This window comes from Prionailurus bengalensis, chromosome A2 (assembly GCF_016509475.1).
Source record: "Prionailurus bengalensis isolate Pbe53 chromosome A2, Fcat_Pben_1.1_paternal_pri, whole genome shotgun sequence".
NCBI lineage: Eukaryota > Metazoa > Chordata > Mammalia > Carnivora > Felidae > Prionailurus > Prionailurus bengalensis.
The window spans coordinates 25,528,423-25,543,110 of NC_057348.1; the positions used below are offsets into that span (position 1 = coordinate 25,528,423).

The 14,688-nt window shown below is 36.4% G+C and overlaps 1 protein-coding gene across 3 annotated transcripts in view; it reads left to right on the forward strand.

Annotated features, from left to right (window-relative positions):
- Positions 1–14,688, forward strand: part of APPL1 (adaptor protein, phosphotyrosine interacting with PH domain and leucine zipper 1) — a 58,176-nt gene that overhangs the window by 16,211 nt on the left and 27,277 nt on the right. For 2 of the 3 annotated variants that reach the window (XM_043587707.1, XM_043587706.1), the window contains exons 8-17: positions 1,814–1,960; positions 2,820–2,902; positions 3,600–3,758; positions 4,670–4,858; positions 7,047–7,089; positions 8,331–8,387; positions 11,147–11,238; positions 11,897–12,079; positions 13,789–13,841; positions 14,405–14,579. In XM_043587707.1, the coding sequence (XP_043443642.1) occupies positions 1,814–1,960; positions 2,820–2,902; positions 3,600–3,758; positions 4,670–4,858; positions 7,047–7,089; positions 8,331–8,387; positions 11,147–11,238; positions 11,897–12,079; positions 13,789–13,841; positions 14,405–14,579 (1,181 nt within the window). The remainder of the gene's footprint in view (positions 1–1,813; positions 1,961–2,819; positions 2,903–3,599; positions 3,759–4,669; positions 4,859–7,046; positions 7,090–8,330; positions 8,388–11,146; positions 11,239–11,896; positions 12,080–13,788; positions 13,842–14,404; positions 14,580–14,688) is intronic. The other variant, XM_043587708.1, reaches the window with a different exon arrangement.

Here is a 14,688-nt window from a genome sequence, read left to right on the forward strand (position 1 = left end):
AGAACAAATCTCAGCTTTGCTGCTTGTTTGTCTGACGTCATTTTCGAGCCTTTATTTCTCTTGTCAAAAACACTCGGGGCGCCTGGGTGGCGCAGTCGGTTAAGCGTCCGACTTCAGCCAGGTCACGATCTCGCGGTCCGTGAGTTCGAGCCCCGCGTCGGGCTCTGGGCTGATGGCTCAGAGCCTGGAGCCTGTTTCCGATTCTGTGTCTCCCTCTCTCTCTGCCCCTCCCCCGTTCATGCTCTGTCTCTCTCTGTCCCAAAAATAAACGTTGAAAAAAAAAAAATTAAAAAAAAAAACACTCAGTAGTTTTGACGATGAAATGGGATAATGCATGCAGGGTACCTGGCCTGTAGCAAGTTTTCATTAAATTCTAGCAATAATTATTATGATAATGGTGTGTGTCTGGAGCATAGGATGTATTTGGGGAGGTGTGGCAGAGAGGACAAGAAAGAAAGAGTTTGGGGCTATTTCAGTGACTTTGAAATTTGAGTTAGAGAAAGTGGGCAGCCTCCTTAAAGGAATCCTACTTAAAGGATTTTAAGTGGGTAACACCATGCAGTTGTGTTACAGAATAAAAATACTACTGGAAATGTGAAGGGGACAGGACTAGTGGGATCTCATTGAAAAAGTACCAAAATAGTTTGCAGAGCCTCAGCTAAGGTTGTTATGGAAAGTGGAGAGGAAGAAATACTTCTAGAAAATATTTTGTGAGTGGAACTGACAAGACTTATGGTAGGAGGAGGAATTGAAAATGAGTCCTATAATTCTTTTTTTTGTTTTGTTTTAAATTTTTAAAAAACATTTATTTATTATTGAGAGACAGAGAGACACAGAGCATGAGCAGGGGAGGGGTAGAGAGAGGGGGAGACACAGAATCTGAAGTAGGCTCCAGCCTCTGAGCTGTCAGCACAGAGCCCGACGCGGGGCTCGAACTCAGAAACTGCGAGATCATGACCTGAGCCAAAGTCGGTTGCTTAACCAACTGAGCCACCCAGGTGCCTCAGAGTCCTATAATTCTTGGATGATGGGGTGGATCTTGGGATAATTAAGAGAGCTAAGAAACGGAGGAACAGGTTTGTGGGGAAGATACTATATTTAGTTTTGTACGTTTCCAGCACATTTATACACATATGTGGACACACACACACATAAAGAGCCTAGCTGGAGATGTGCTTCTTCTGACACTTAGGAGAGTGAAGGGCAAGAGATACAAATTTGAGAGTCATTGGTGTATTGGGATATACAATCCCAATACTTGGTATTGGGTACTTGATTAGGCATTCTAAGGAAAGCAAGAAGAGAGAAGAGCCTAATGCACAGTACATAATAGGTGCTCAATAAATGCTTGTTGTCTGAATGCAAGAACTTAAAGGAGCACACATATTTTAAGTGTGGGTAAAGAAAAACAAGTACAAGAGAGGAAGAGCAGCAGGGGGAGAACCAGAAGAGGGGTATGCTGTGAACTGACCAAGATCAAAGACTGATGGCTAAGCTAATACCAAACCACTGTCTGCCTTTCCTCTGTGTGGTAGACTTTTTCTGCCACACTTAGTTCAGTTATTGTATCATACTTAGTTATGTGCAGAATTTGCTTTACATGTGCATTTTAAGATGGAGTAGTTGGTAGTAAGACAGGAAAATTAGCCAATATTTTATAGAATTTCTCGTATCTTAGAAAATAAAGATGCACAATTGCTGGTAATACACCAGTTTCCTTGGGTAGGCTCTTTCCTATAGCCACTACTAAAGGTAATTAAACATAAGTACACAATTAGATATATAATCGTATTTTTAATGTTTTTATTTGAAGGTAAAGTATGAAGTCACAGAAGATGTCTACACCTCCAGAAAAAAACAACACCAGACCATGATGCATTATTTTTGTGCATTAAATACTCTTCAGTACAAAAAGAAAATAGCATTGTTAGAACCTCTACTCGGGTACATGCAAGCTCAGGTGAATACTGACTGTACTGTCTTTTGGATTATAACTGTTCTAAAAACTTGATGTTGAGTTTGATATTCATGTTAAGCATTAGGGTATTACAGACTAAGGTCACAATATTCTGTTTGGGTATGTATTTTCAAAAGTAATTTAAAATGTCATCAGAATACTATTTTAAAGAAGCTAGAATGGTTTTCCTTGCAAATGAAAATTTCACATTTTTTCAGGTAAATGAAATTACTTACCTTGTATTTAGTCCTTGTCCATCACAGGTTGCGGACAAGGGACAGAAAGCTAAATGAATTCTGCAGTTACTTCTGCTGGAACTTCCTTTCACCCTTGCTTCAGAGTAGATTTGAAAGAGAATGGGCAAGTTTGAGTTTGTCTCATGTTCCCTGCATACCTCCTGAGTTAAAAATAATAGATTGAAACCCCAAAGTGTCCCAGGAGGTGTGCATCAGGGAGGAGGCTAGAAAATTAAATTTGGTCAATATGAGATGGCACGTCCCTAAAAATTAAGAGTTTAAGGAAATTCAGATATTTCTTCAAATATGAGCACTTATTATTCCTCAGCATAAAACTTATCTTTGTAGTAAACATAGGTTTATCCATATGACTTAAAGTTTTCCAGTTTTTGTTTACCATATGCATATATTAATATATAAAAAAATGTATGGTGAAATTGAAGTCTGGTTTTTACAGTTGCTCTAAGCCCAGTAGAAGTCATTGTAAACTAGTACACAAATGGGAATACTCCCTTGTTCATTACCTTACCTTGTATCTGGGTGACTGTATGATTCATTTTAAGTATGTTTTGTATTGTGTGTGTTTCTGTTGCTCATCTCCCCACATGCACACCCTCTTGCCTTAGATAAGTTTCTTTAAGATGGGTTCTGAAAATCTCAGTGAACAGCTGGAAGAATTCCTGACTAATATTGGAACAAGTGTACAGAAGTAAGTATTTTCTTCCTTAAAATTGAAAATGAAGTTACAAGAATAACTTAACAGCTAAATGCCATAATCTACAAATATTTAGCATTTAGTTTCCTGAGGGCTATTTTCCCTGCCATGGGAGTGTGTCTCACATGCTTCTTGGTGTTTTCACCATCTTTTCCACAGAATTTGAACTCTGAATTTTATAACTGTGTCAAGGCTTATGGTATTTTATTGATTCTAAACTAGGTTTTATGTCTAAACATAACAAACACATAATAGTAATTAACCACAAGTTAATTACCTTCACAGTTATGTGAATTGTGGGGGATGGGTGGGAATTGCTATGTACATCTTGCTTTTCAAGCCATGAAAGCTTAAGGAAAGAAAGTCATTCTAGTCAGGTTCAAAAGTCTGAGCAGTGATGTGGTCAATCTGAGATCTGCAGGGAGACGAAAATGATTGTTTTAAAGGCACAGGACAGAGCAGTTTGAAAATTCCTCCAAAGTTAGGTATTTAGTGTGGTAGTTTTTTAATTTAGTATTGTTGCCGTAATATCTAAGTTTCACTTAAAACATAAATTTGTTTCATAATGTGTTCGTTTTATTTTAACTACCCACACCACTACTACTCTCTTTAAGAAAATATATACAAAACAAATGTTTAGGTAAACATGATCGGTAAACAGTTCTTTGTTGTGGTTTGTTTTCCGTGTTAGTGTTCGCAGGGAAATGGACAATGATGTAGAGACCATGCAGCAGACAATAGAGGATTTGGAAGTAGCCAGTGACCCCTTATATGTACCTGACCCAGATCCCACGAAATTTCCTGTTAATCGAAACTTAACCCGGAAAGCTGGATACCTTAATGCTAGGAAGTAAGAGAACTACAGTTATTTTCATACATTGTATATCATCTAGGGTAATATCAAGTGAACATAATATATAATTGACAGCTGCTAAATTATTTTGATTTTACTAAAGGTTGAATCTTTTTAGTGGTATTAGTGTTTTTGTCAGTTTTTTGATGGGGGTACGTGAATAATTTTCAGAAGTAAAATTTTATTTAGGTATTTATTGAATAATTTAGAATTATTTTTATTTTTTTTAATTTTTTTTTTTTTTTACATTTATTTATTTTTGAGAGACAGAGAGAGACAGAGCACAAATGGGGAAGGGCAGAGAGGGAAGGAGACAGAATCTGAAGCAGGCTCCAGGTTCTGAGCTGCCAGCACAGAGCCCGTCGCAGGGCTCGAACTCACAAACCATGAGATCATGACCTGAGCCGAAGTTGGACGCTCAACCAACTGAGCCACTCAGGGTCCCCCAGAGTTATTTTAAAAGCAAAACCAGTTTGAGTTTAAATCTAGGATTACATGAAATATCATTAAATATCACTTTTATCATACTTTATATGTAATTACACCATCAGATCAAATTTCAGTTTTTACCTAAAGGTAGGATAAAGCCAGTTAACCTTAGGAACAAAATGAATTCTTTTCTTTCGATTTTTTTTCTCTTGAAAGTTGAACTGTAGTTTATGGAACATCGTTATAACAGTTGCAATTTGATAATTTCTAGCCTTGTTTTGGAAATACACGCACACATGCAAAAGTGGGTTGACATACATGAATTTATTTTAGAGACTGAAAAACTGCTATTTGTATTTTCTAGGCACCTTGGTGCCTTTTTGCAAGCTGATTCTTTGTGATGTTTTATCTTGTGTCTGGCTTATGATGAGATTTCAGGTGTGTTGATACTGAAGAGTGAATGTACTTTCTTCATTTAGTAAAACAGGCTTGGTGTCATCTACCTGGGACAGACAGTTTTACTTCACGCAGGGTGGAAACTTAATGAGTCAGGCACGTGGGGATGTAGCAGGAGGACTCGCCATGGACATAGACAACTGTTCGGTAATGGCTGTTGACTGTGAAGACAGGCGGTACTGTTTTCAGATCACTTCCTTTGATGGAAAAAAGTTAGTATTTTTTCCTACTATTAATAAAATCTGTAATCGTTTGAACTACTGAAATGCATGATAATTCCTTGCCATTCAGACATTTTATAGCTATTTTAGGCTTATTACATATTAAGATCATTTTCCTTTTAATCATGTAGAAATGATTTGCATTTTCCTTTCTGACTAGGTTAAATGACCTTGTCAAAACAAGGTCATATGGTAAAAACCTGTGATTTCATGTTAAGATACTGTTCACTGAAAATTCTGCATGGTATGGGGAAGGCAGCACAAGTTAGTGGAAAGAGCCCTAACCTTGGGGTCAGAAAGTTCAAATTTGAAATCTGCTCCTTACCATGTGGTCTTAGACAAGTTATATAGCCTTTCTGAGCACCATTTTTTTTTTTTTTTACATGTGAAATGAGGGTGGGGTGGTCATAATCCCTACTTTGTAAGTTGTTATGAAGAATAGAAATCTAACATAATGTAATGTGCCTAATGTGTAGTAAGTGCAAATACCAATGTCATTTTACTTATTTTTTATTAAAAAAATTTTTTTTATGTTTATTTATTTTTGAGAGAGATACAGAGTATGAGTGGGGGAAGGGCAGAGAAAGAGGAAGACACAGAATCTGAAGCAGGCTCCAGGCTCTGAGTTGTCAGCACAGAGCCCTATGCGGGGCTCAAACTCAGAAATCATGAGATAATGACCTGAGCCAAAGTTAGATGCTTAACCAACTGAGCTACCCAGGCGCCCCACTAATGTCATTGTTAAATGTTATGTATTTCTGATTAAGTTAATGATTTAGTCCATTAATGTTTATGTGCAATTTTTAAAACTTCTGTTACCTTTGCATTGAGAACCCATAGACTAGCTTTTAGAATAAATTTTTGAAAAACAGAAAAATATAACAAAAGGAATATTGAGAAAAGCTATAATCTCACTAACTAGAAACAAGAATTAACTTTTTGGTCTGTTGCCTTACAGTTTTTACTCTAACTACATTTGTTTTTAACTTTATTTATTTTGAGAGGGGGGAGGGGCAGAGAGAGAAAAACCCAGTCTCTGCGCTGAGAGTGCAGAGCCTGACATGAGGCTCCATCTCATAAACCATGAGATCGTGACCTGAGCCAAAGTCAAAGGAGTCAGACACTTACCCGATTGAGCCACCCAGGAGCCCCTCTAATACATTTTTAAAAAAATACTTGAGGAAATGCTGTGTGTGTGTGTGTGTGTGTGTGTGTGTGTGTGTGTGTACGTGTACACACACACACACACACTTTGGATCTACAGCTGCTTATTAAAAACATTTCACAATGGCTGCATTATAATCTATCTAAGGATGTAAACCTTAATCTAAAATTTTTCCTAATGATGTTTAAATTATCTGTAGCTTTTTTCTACTTAATTAAAATACTGCTTTTTGATGTTTCTTACTATTCAGATGCAGCTTCTGAATTCTCAGTCATTTTTTCTCTATGTTAAGATGCTATGGTTCACTGTCTTTTATCAAATGGTGGTTTAATTTCATATTCCTTCTTTAAACATGTAATGAATGTCAGTTACTGTGTCATTTATCATGCTGGATGTTGGGAGTCCCTGTGTTCATTTGTCAGAATTACCAAATTGTTAATATGTTACTACAAGTACTTACTTTTTTGTTTTTTCATTTTATTGCTAATAATGCTTTACATGATTTCCCATTTCACATTCCTAGTGTGATTCAAAATTAGTAATTATTTTTTTCTCTAACTTAGTAACATTTATAGAAAAGCTAAACATCCCAATGTTAGTGACTAATATATTGAAAAATTTTACTTAACTATATTTATGGAGAAATAATAACTAAGTATAATTGGTGTTTTCTATTAGGATTACTGATTTATATTTGAAATATATAGGATATGTCAGAAAGTTGAAGTGCATCGTCTTATTTGCAGTGTTCTTTTGGTACAGTTTGTCTTCTGAAAAACAGCACCTGTTTCTTTTTTGGTTATGTTTTGGCACAGACAGCCAAAGTCAAAGTTGTTAAAATATGAGTACAGATGCCCCTGGTGGTCTCCTTTTCCTAAGATATTGATTGGTTGTGTGTTTTGGGTTTTTAAAGTTTTGATACTGATTGGTTTTATATGTACTTTGAAAGATAAAACATTTTCTCAGATCAATTTTTTTTAAGTTAAGGGTCAAACTTCTTTCTTTTTTTTTCAGATCTTCAATTTTGCAAGCAGAAAGTAAAAAAGACCACGAAGAGGTAAAATTTTATCTAGTTAATTTCTTCAGCAACATCTCAAGATATCTCAGCAACTAAATACTAAGATAGAAATTTGGAAAATACTAGTTAATTACAAAATTTTTAAAAATAAAATCTGTTGTCCCCAAGCAACATTCTTAAGTTTCACAGACAATTTTAAAGCTAGACCTATAAGGGGAGACGTTAGAAATCGTTGCTGTCTGTCTTTTTAAAGGCACGACTTCAGAAATGACCTTGTGACTATTGCTTTCTGGCAAGTTAGTAGTATCATGAGGTGACAGTTTAATTTATTCTCTTCTCTCACCAACTTTCTGAGACCGTATTTGCTGCATTAAGAACATAGTGGCAACAGATGTAGCATGGCAGGAAGCAAGTAAAGCTTAAAATGAAAGACAGAAAAACAAAAATTTGGGAGTGTCTGTTCTTCCTCACGAGTCTTTTATTTTTGGCTCCATTTTTACTTCTAGTGCACCAAATATGGAAGGTAAGTTACCACCAAGAACTGACACTTCAAAAACTTTGTCTTGAGAAATACTCTTCGATGAAAGTATACTGTACTTGATTTTGAGCCATTTTATCTGGTATTATAACTGTGTTGGTAGAAGACAAGGTTAGAAATTACATAGAGATCTATTTTTATTTACCTCTTATGCAAAAGAGTAGGTATTAAAACTTGCTTTTGGTTTGTGAGGAACACAGACCTGTGTCTGCTCTCTGCAGGGCTTACCACACAGAATATTAGTTTAATGAGGCTCATCATGGACTGAAATCCTCGAGAGTGAAGTGGAAAATGTGGAAGAGAGAGCATTTTCTATGTTAATTAGTTATAAATCTGAAGAAGGGAAGTATGTAAAATGCATTTGCTGGGAATATATTTAGCTCTTTACTTTTTTGCATTAGTGTTAATCATGATATCTGAATCCAGACTCTCTTATTTGGTGGAGATTATGAAGGGAAGTGATATAAAAACAAATACAGGCTACTAAATTATAACTTAACATTATTGCTATGTTTTTATTCCCTTGTATGAAGTTAATTTGGGCTTTAAAAATAATAAATCTATTCACTGTTCTGTTACACACAGACTATACTTATGTACATAGGAAAATACTGTTTTTGTGAGAAAGATTATGTGTTACATCTTACGAAACTTCTATTCAATGAGATATTGAACATTCTTGTTTAGAAGAGAAGGATTGTAGGAAAAAAGTCTTATTTTTCTTTTTCTTTTTCTCTTGCAGTGGATCTGTACAATAAATAACATATCCAAACAAATATATTTAAGTGAAAATCCAGAGGTAATGTTTTTATTTATGATATCCAGATCTGGCAAAATTGAATACTTCTGTGGCTTACATGGCTTTTATTAATTATGTCTTAATCTCTCAAATTCTGTAATCTTGATTTGCCCTTGAATGGGTAGCTTTGACGTATCCATATATGAGCATCTAGTCTTCTTAGATAAATTATTTCAAATGTAATGGAAATCTGTCAGCTAACAAATATTTACTGGGTATCAATGCTGGATTTAGCCTTGGGCTGAGCACCATGGATAAGGATACAGATGAATAAGAATAAGCCAGGGCTCTGCCCTCCAGGGGCCTCTGTGTATGGGAATACAAACATAACATTTAAGTAACATTTCATATAAAATAGTATATAATTGAAAGTGTATAGTAATGACTAGAAGCTTAAGATTTGAAAATGTTAAGATCAAATATGGATTTTAATTTTAGAGAAAACTGTGGAGATGATACAGACTGAGCTGGCTAAGATTTGTCCATATTTTGAGGATAAGAGAAGAAATTACAGACGTGAGAATAAAAACAAAAGCACAAAGGCAGAAACGGTGTGTTTCTGAAACCAGTAGTATAATCGGAGTTCAAGTTTCTTGTTGGAGAATAATTGAAAGCTGAAATGTGCATACAAATCACCTGCGGATCTTGTTAAAATACATATTATATCTAGGGTTCGGGTATTCAGCCTGAACTCTGTTTTGCCACATACACTTTGAGTAGCAAGGGTATCAAGCCAGATGAACTTCCATGTAGGTGCAATCCAGATATACAGGCAGAACCCAGAGAACTGTGGAAGGAAACAAGTGGGTCCATACTACAATGTAGTTGGGAAAAGACTTGGTTTAGGAAAGGAGCTGTGTGTCCTCTGCCAGTCTTGGTGGGCCCAGTTGTTCTGTGAACCTGGCCGCCTCCAGGACACCTCAAGGCTGTGCAGTACTGATAATTTGAGTTGAGGCAGAACAGGGCTGATTTCTTTAGGAAGCCCTCACTTTTTTAAGTCTTAAACTGTTGTTGGATAATAGTTGATTCGACAGGGGTGTCTGGGAACATGTAGGAGGCCATTACAATAATTAAGGGATGAGCTGAGGGTCTGGACACCCTGGTAACTAAGAGAAGAGAGAAGAAATGATACATTGTAGAAACAGGTAAAAAGACATTGACTAGAGTAGTTACTAACTGACCAATATAAAGGATGAAGGAGATGAATTAAAGATGACTTGCAGGTTTAAGCTCAAGTGAATGGAAGAACAATTTGAAGAGTTCTGTTTTTATCATAATGGCTTTGAAATGCCACCCAAGACACCTAGGACTTAGATTCCTGGGAACAAGTTTTGAATAAAGAAACAGTATCTCATGGGGGCGCCTGGGTGGTGCAGTCGGTTAAGCGTCCGACTTCAGCCAGGTCACAATCTCGCGGTCCGTGAGTTCGAGCCCCGCGTCGGGCTCTGGGCTGATGGCTCAGAGCCTGGAGCCTGTTTCCGATTCTGTGTCTCCCTCTCTCTCTGCCCCTCCCCCGTTCATGCTCTGTCTCTCTCTGTCCCCAAAATAAATAAACGTTGAAAAAAAAAAATTTAAAAAAAAAAAAAAAAAAAAAAAGAAACAGTATCTCATGATCTCCAAAATATTAGTAACTTCTATTAGTTGTATAATAATTTTATGAGCCTAATCTGAGAAAATTAGTGCTAATTGTAGAGAAGCCTTTTGCTTGTAGTAATTAGATCTGTTGCCAGTCTAGCTTTTCCTTTCTGTTATGCTACTTGGGAGCAACAAAAAATTAAAATGGAAGTTGGATGATCTGTTAATACCTAGAGAATACGTGGTAAATACAGTGTTTGCATTTGAATAATTCAGGGTTATCTTACTTCCCCACAAGTTATCAGATCTCTAAATTTTAAGTAGTATTTTCCAGATTATCCAGAATTACTTTATCTGTGTTTAATGAGAGGAGAAATTCTGATCAACTTGTAGCATTGTCGTGATATTTTTGCTAACTATAAGACACAGAAATGCAAAAATGTTAAGTGACGATGGGGTTCCTGGGTGGCTCAGTCGGTTAAGCATTTGCCTTCCGCTCGGATCATGATCTCACGGTTCGTGGGTTTGAGCCCCACATCGGGCTCTCTGTTGTCAGTGCAGAGTCTGCTTTGGATCCTCTGTCACCCTCTTTCTGCCTGAATAAGTAAACTTAAAATTTTTTTTTAAATGTTACATGATGTTTTTTCTAATGCAAATACTGTTTTATGTAGCCAGTGTTTGAAATATGAAGTTTAAAAATATTTCTTATAGGAAGCTTTCTTTCACATTTTGGTCCAAAAATGATAACTTCATCAGTTAATAAATATGTAGATGTTTCTGAGTGTAAATATATTTTGGAAGATCATGAAAACACTCAGCTGTATAGTTATAAAAAATTTTAATAGTTTTGATATTTTCTGTTTGTTTCCTACTCTTAAATTTATTTATTTAGCAAATGTGTTGAGTACCTATATACTAGATGCTGTATTAGGTCTAACAGTACAAACCTTAGTCTAGAAAATCTGGTAGTTAAATATTTAAAGACCTAGGTCTGTAAGAAGTAAGAGGAAGCTTATTATGTTATAAAGTTAATTATGTGTCTTAAGATGGAATGTGGAACTACTTTAGTAACTCCAATTTGCATTTTAAGTGTTACTCAAGAGCATTCTGACAATTCAGAGTTCTGTTCAAACTTTTGGTTTTCTTGCTTTACTAATTCTAGTCCTTTTTAAAAAACAAAATAGGAAATTGCTGCACGAGTAAATCAGTCGGCTTTGGAAGCGGTCACTCCTTCCCCATCTTTCCAGCAGAGGCATGAAAGTCTGCGCCCGGCAGGGTGAGTTACCAGACTTTTGGTTATTTAAAACTGTATGGGCTATTGGGGCGCCTGGGTGGCTCAGTCAGTTAGGTTTCCAACGCTTGGTTGGCTCAGATCATGATCTCACAGTTCATGAGATGAAGCCCCACACTGTGCTCTGTACTGACAGTGCACAGCCTGCTTGCGATTCTCTCTCTCCCTCTCTCTCTCTCTCTCCCTCCCTCCCTCCCTCCCTCCTCCCCTCCTCCCCTGCTCACCCGCTTGTTCTCTCTCTCTCAAAAATAAGTAAATAAACTTCAAAAAAAAAGTCTTAAAACTATATGGGCTATTGAAAGTGTTAGCAAAACACTTTGATTTTAGTAGTGCTACTTACGTTAGTACGAAATATGCCCCCCAGACATAGAAAATATATTTTCAAATTGGTAAATTTACCAGCGAGGATGCTAAATAAAAAAGATTCCAAATTTTCCTAGTGTTTATCTCTAGAGTGAGGTCATTTATGTTTTTGAATTTAGTCATTGGAAAGAAAGAAGTCTGTTATTAAATAAGTAGCTGTGATTGTATTTATTGAAATTTGTTCTGTTCCTCTTACTGACATAAAGTTTCTCATAGTTTGTATTTAATTTCCAAAAGAGAAAACTAAATGCAATGCCTTCTGGTTTTCTTCTGTGCTTAGACAATCTCGGCCACCGACAGCTCGAACCAGCAGCTCAGGATCCTTGGGATCTGAGTCCACAAATTTGGCTGCCCTCTCTCTAGATTCTCTTGTTGCCCCAGACACTCCAATACAGTTTGACATCATTTCTCCTGTGTGTGAAGATCAGCCTGGCCAGGCAAAAGCCTTTGGCCAGGGAGGCAGGTGGGTGATGGCATCACAGTGATATGGTTCTATGGTCTATAAGGTTTATGATTCCATTTTTACACAGTGTGCCTCATATATATATATATATCAGCTGTGTTGTACTTTCTTTAATTACCTAATTTTGGTAGTTGATAAAGAATCATGTAGGTTTTTCTCTTTGTTTTCTGCCTCAAATAAGTGAAGGCAATTCAGTTTAAGAGAATTTTGAATTTTTTTTTGAGATTACTTAATTTTGAATTATTTATCTGCTTCTGGTATTTGCTCTTAAAATTGCAGAAGAAAGCTAACAGTCCATTCTTTAGGTCACGACAATATTTCAGAAATTCTTGAGGGGCGCCTGGGTGGGCTCAATCAATTAAGTGCCCGACTTCAGCTAAGGTCATAGTCTTGTGGTTTGGGTCCCACGTTGGTCTCTCTGCTGTCAGCACAGAGCTTGCTTCGGATCCTCTGTCTCCCTCTCCCTCTGTGCCTCCTGCAACTCTCTCTCTCTCTCTTTCTCTCTCAAAAAATAAAAATAAAAAAAAAGGAAAAATATTATCTTGAGTCAGAGTAAGAAATCTCCTGGGGCATCTGGGTGGCTCAGTTGGTTAAGTGTCTGACTTCGGCTCAGGTCATGATCTCACAGTCCATGAGTTCGAGCCCTATGTCGGGCTCTGTGCTGACAGCTCAGAGCCTGGAGCCTGTTTCAGATTCTGTGTCTCCCTCTCTCTCTGCCCCTCCCCCACTCATGCTCTGTCTCTCTCTCAAAAATAAAAATAAACATTAAAAAAAAAATCTCCAGGAAGGCACTAAATTCATGTTATGAATCATTAATAAGTTATCTTTTGTTTATAATAATGAGAAATATCAAATCTGTTAAAAAAATTTGTTTTTGGCTCTGGGATGAAGGAAATGTGACTTAAGGCAAATTTATTTAAGTAGGTTGGACACCTCATACATTGATTTGGATATACATGGCTATGACCAAGAAAAAATTTCTGTTTGATCATAGAAATCTACTTAGGATTTGATAGAATAGGTCAGACATGTATTATGGAGATCAATTTCATGTTATCTTAATGCCAATGTTATTTAAAACAACTTAGCTCTCTGTTTGTTTATAAAACTTATTTTCAGTTGTACTTTTCTTCCTTCATTGTGGGTGTGCCAAGAACCAAGCACCCTTAGGGGAGGTAGCTTCATCCCTACTTAGCTTTTCTTCTTGCATTCCTTTACATATGCCTTCAGAAATACAGGTTTAAAATTTAAAAATGTTCAAGTTAGCATAGTTAACTTGCAACATGTAATAAAGGACCTAAAAAGAGGTTTTTAAAATCCCAGGAAATCCTTGGCATTTTTCTTAGGTAGCTAAAATTGAAGCTAAATCAGCTGTTCCTTCCCCCCTTTATTTGAATTCAAGGTTTTCACAACATGGTTTATTAGGATGTTGGGGTGTGTGTGTGTCTGTCTATAGTTCATCCACATCTTCTAGAATGCAGCAGCTTTGAGTTCAGCCTGCTAAGTGTGAAGGTAGAGGCCTTTGTCAGAGTAAGGTGGTCATCAGTAGTGTACCTTGACAGGATCAGGCATTTTAGAGCTTTATAAAAAAATGTGTGTACAAGTTTTTGTGACTCTTAGTTTTTAACTCCAGTTTCAATGATTGAGGTTTCTTCCATATGGCTCATGGTAACTGACCATTGGTTCATAATTTTTTAAAAACTTTTCAGGCGCACAAATCCATTTGGAGAATCTGGAGGAGGTACAAAATCTGAAACTGAAGGTAAAACAGATGTGCAGTATTCTTATATTTTAAAAATTCTCTGGTAAACTGTGTGAAGGATTTGTTTTTATTCTGATGTATGCTGTTTTAATGGTACATTTACTTCATAGCTTTCTTTTTGCTCATAGTACACTCAAAGCAACAGAACTTAATCAGGCTTAAAGATTTCATTAAAATTCTAGAATATCATACTTCTGACCTCGTAGTCAAATTCTCAATAGCTGTCCTTTAAGTTTTTCCTAGCAGTTCATGTTTTCTTCTGCTAACTGGAGCATGACTTTTTTTTCTTTTTGCAGTAACTATTTATTTTGATACATTTCAAGCTTACAGCAAAGGTATAAGAATAGTACAAGAACCACCTATTGTTGAAGCAGAACCTTTTGCTGTTTGAATTTGAGACCTTAATTTTCTTATAACATGAACACTGTAGTTAGGAGTAATTTGTAAATACTTCTACTAGGTTGTATTTTTTACTACAAAATCTAAAAGGTGACAGTGTGTTTTATTCTTAGGAAGAGATATGTGGAATTTAGAAATATATAATGTATCTTGTTCTTTTGTAGATTCTATTCTTCATCAGTTATTTATTGTCCGATTTCTTGGTTCCATGGAGGTGAAATCAGATGACAATCCAGATGTTGTTTATGAAACAATGCGGCAAATTTTAGCTGCCCGGGCCATCCATAACATCTTTCGTATGACAGAGTCACATTTATTAGTCACTTGTGATTGTTTAAAGTAAGTAATGACCTTCCCCTTAAAAAACTGTGCAAAAAATGGGGCGCCTGGGTGGCTCAGTCGGTTAAGTATCCGACTTCAGCTCAGGTCATGATCTCGCTGTTTGTGA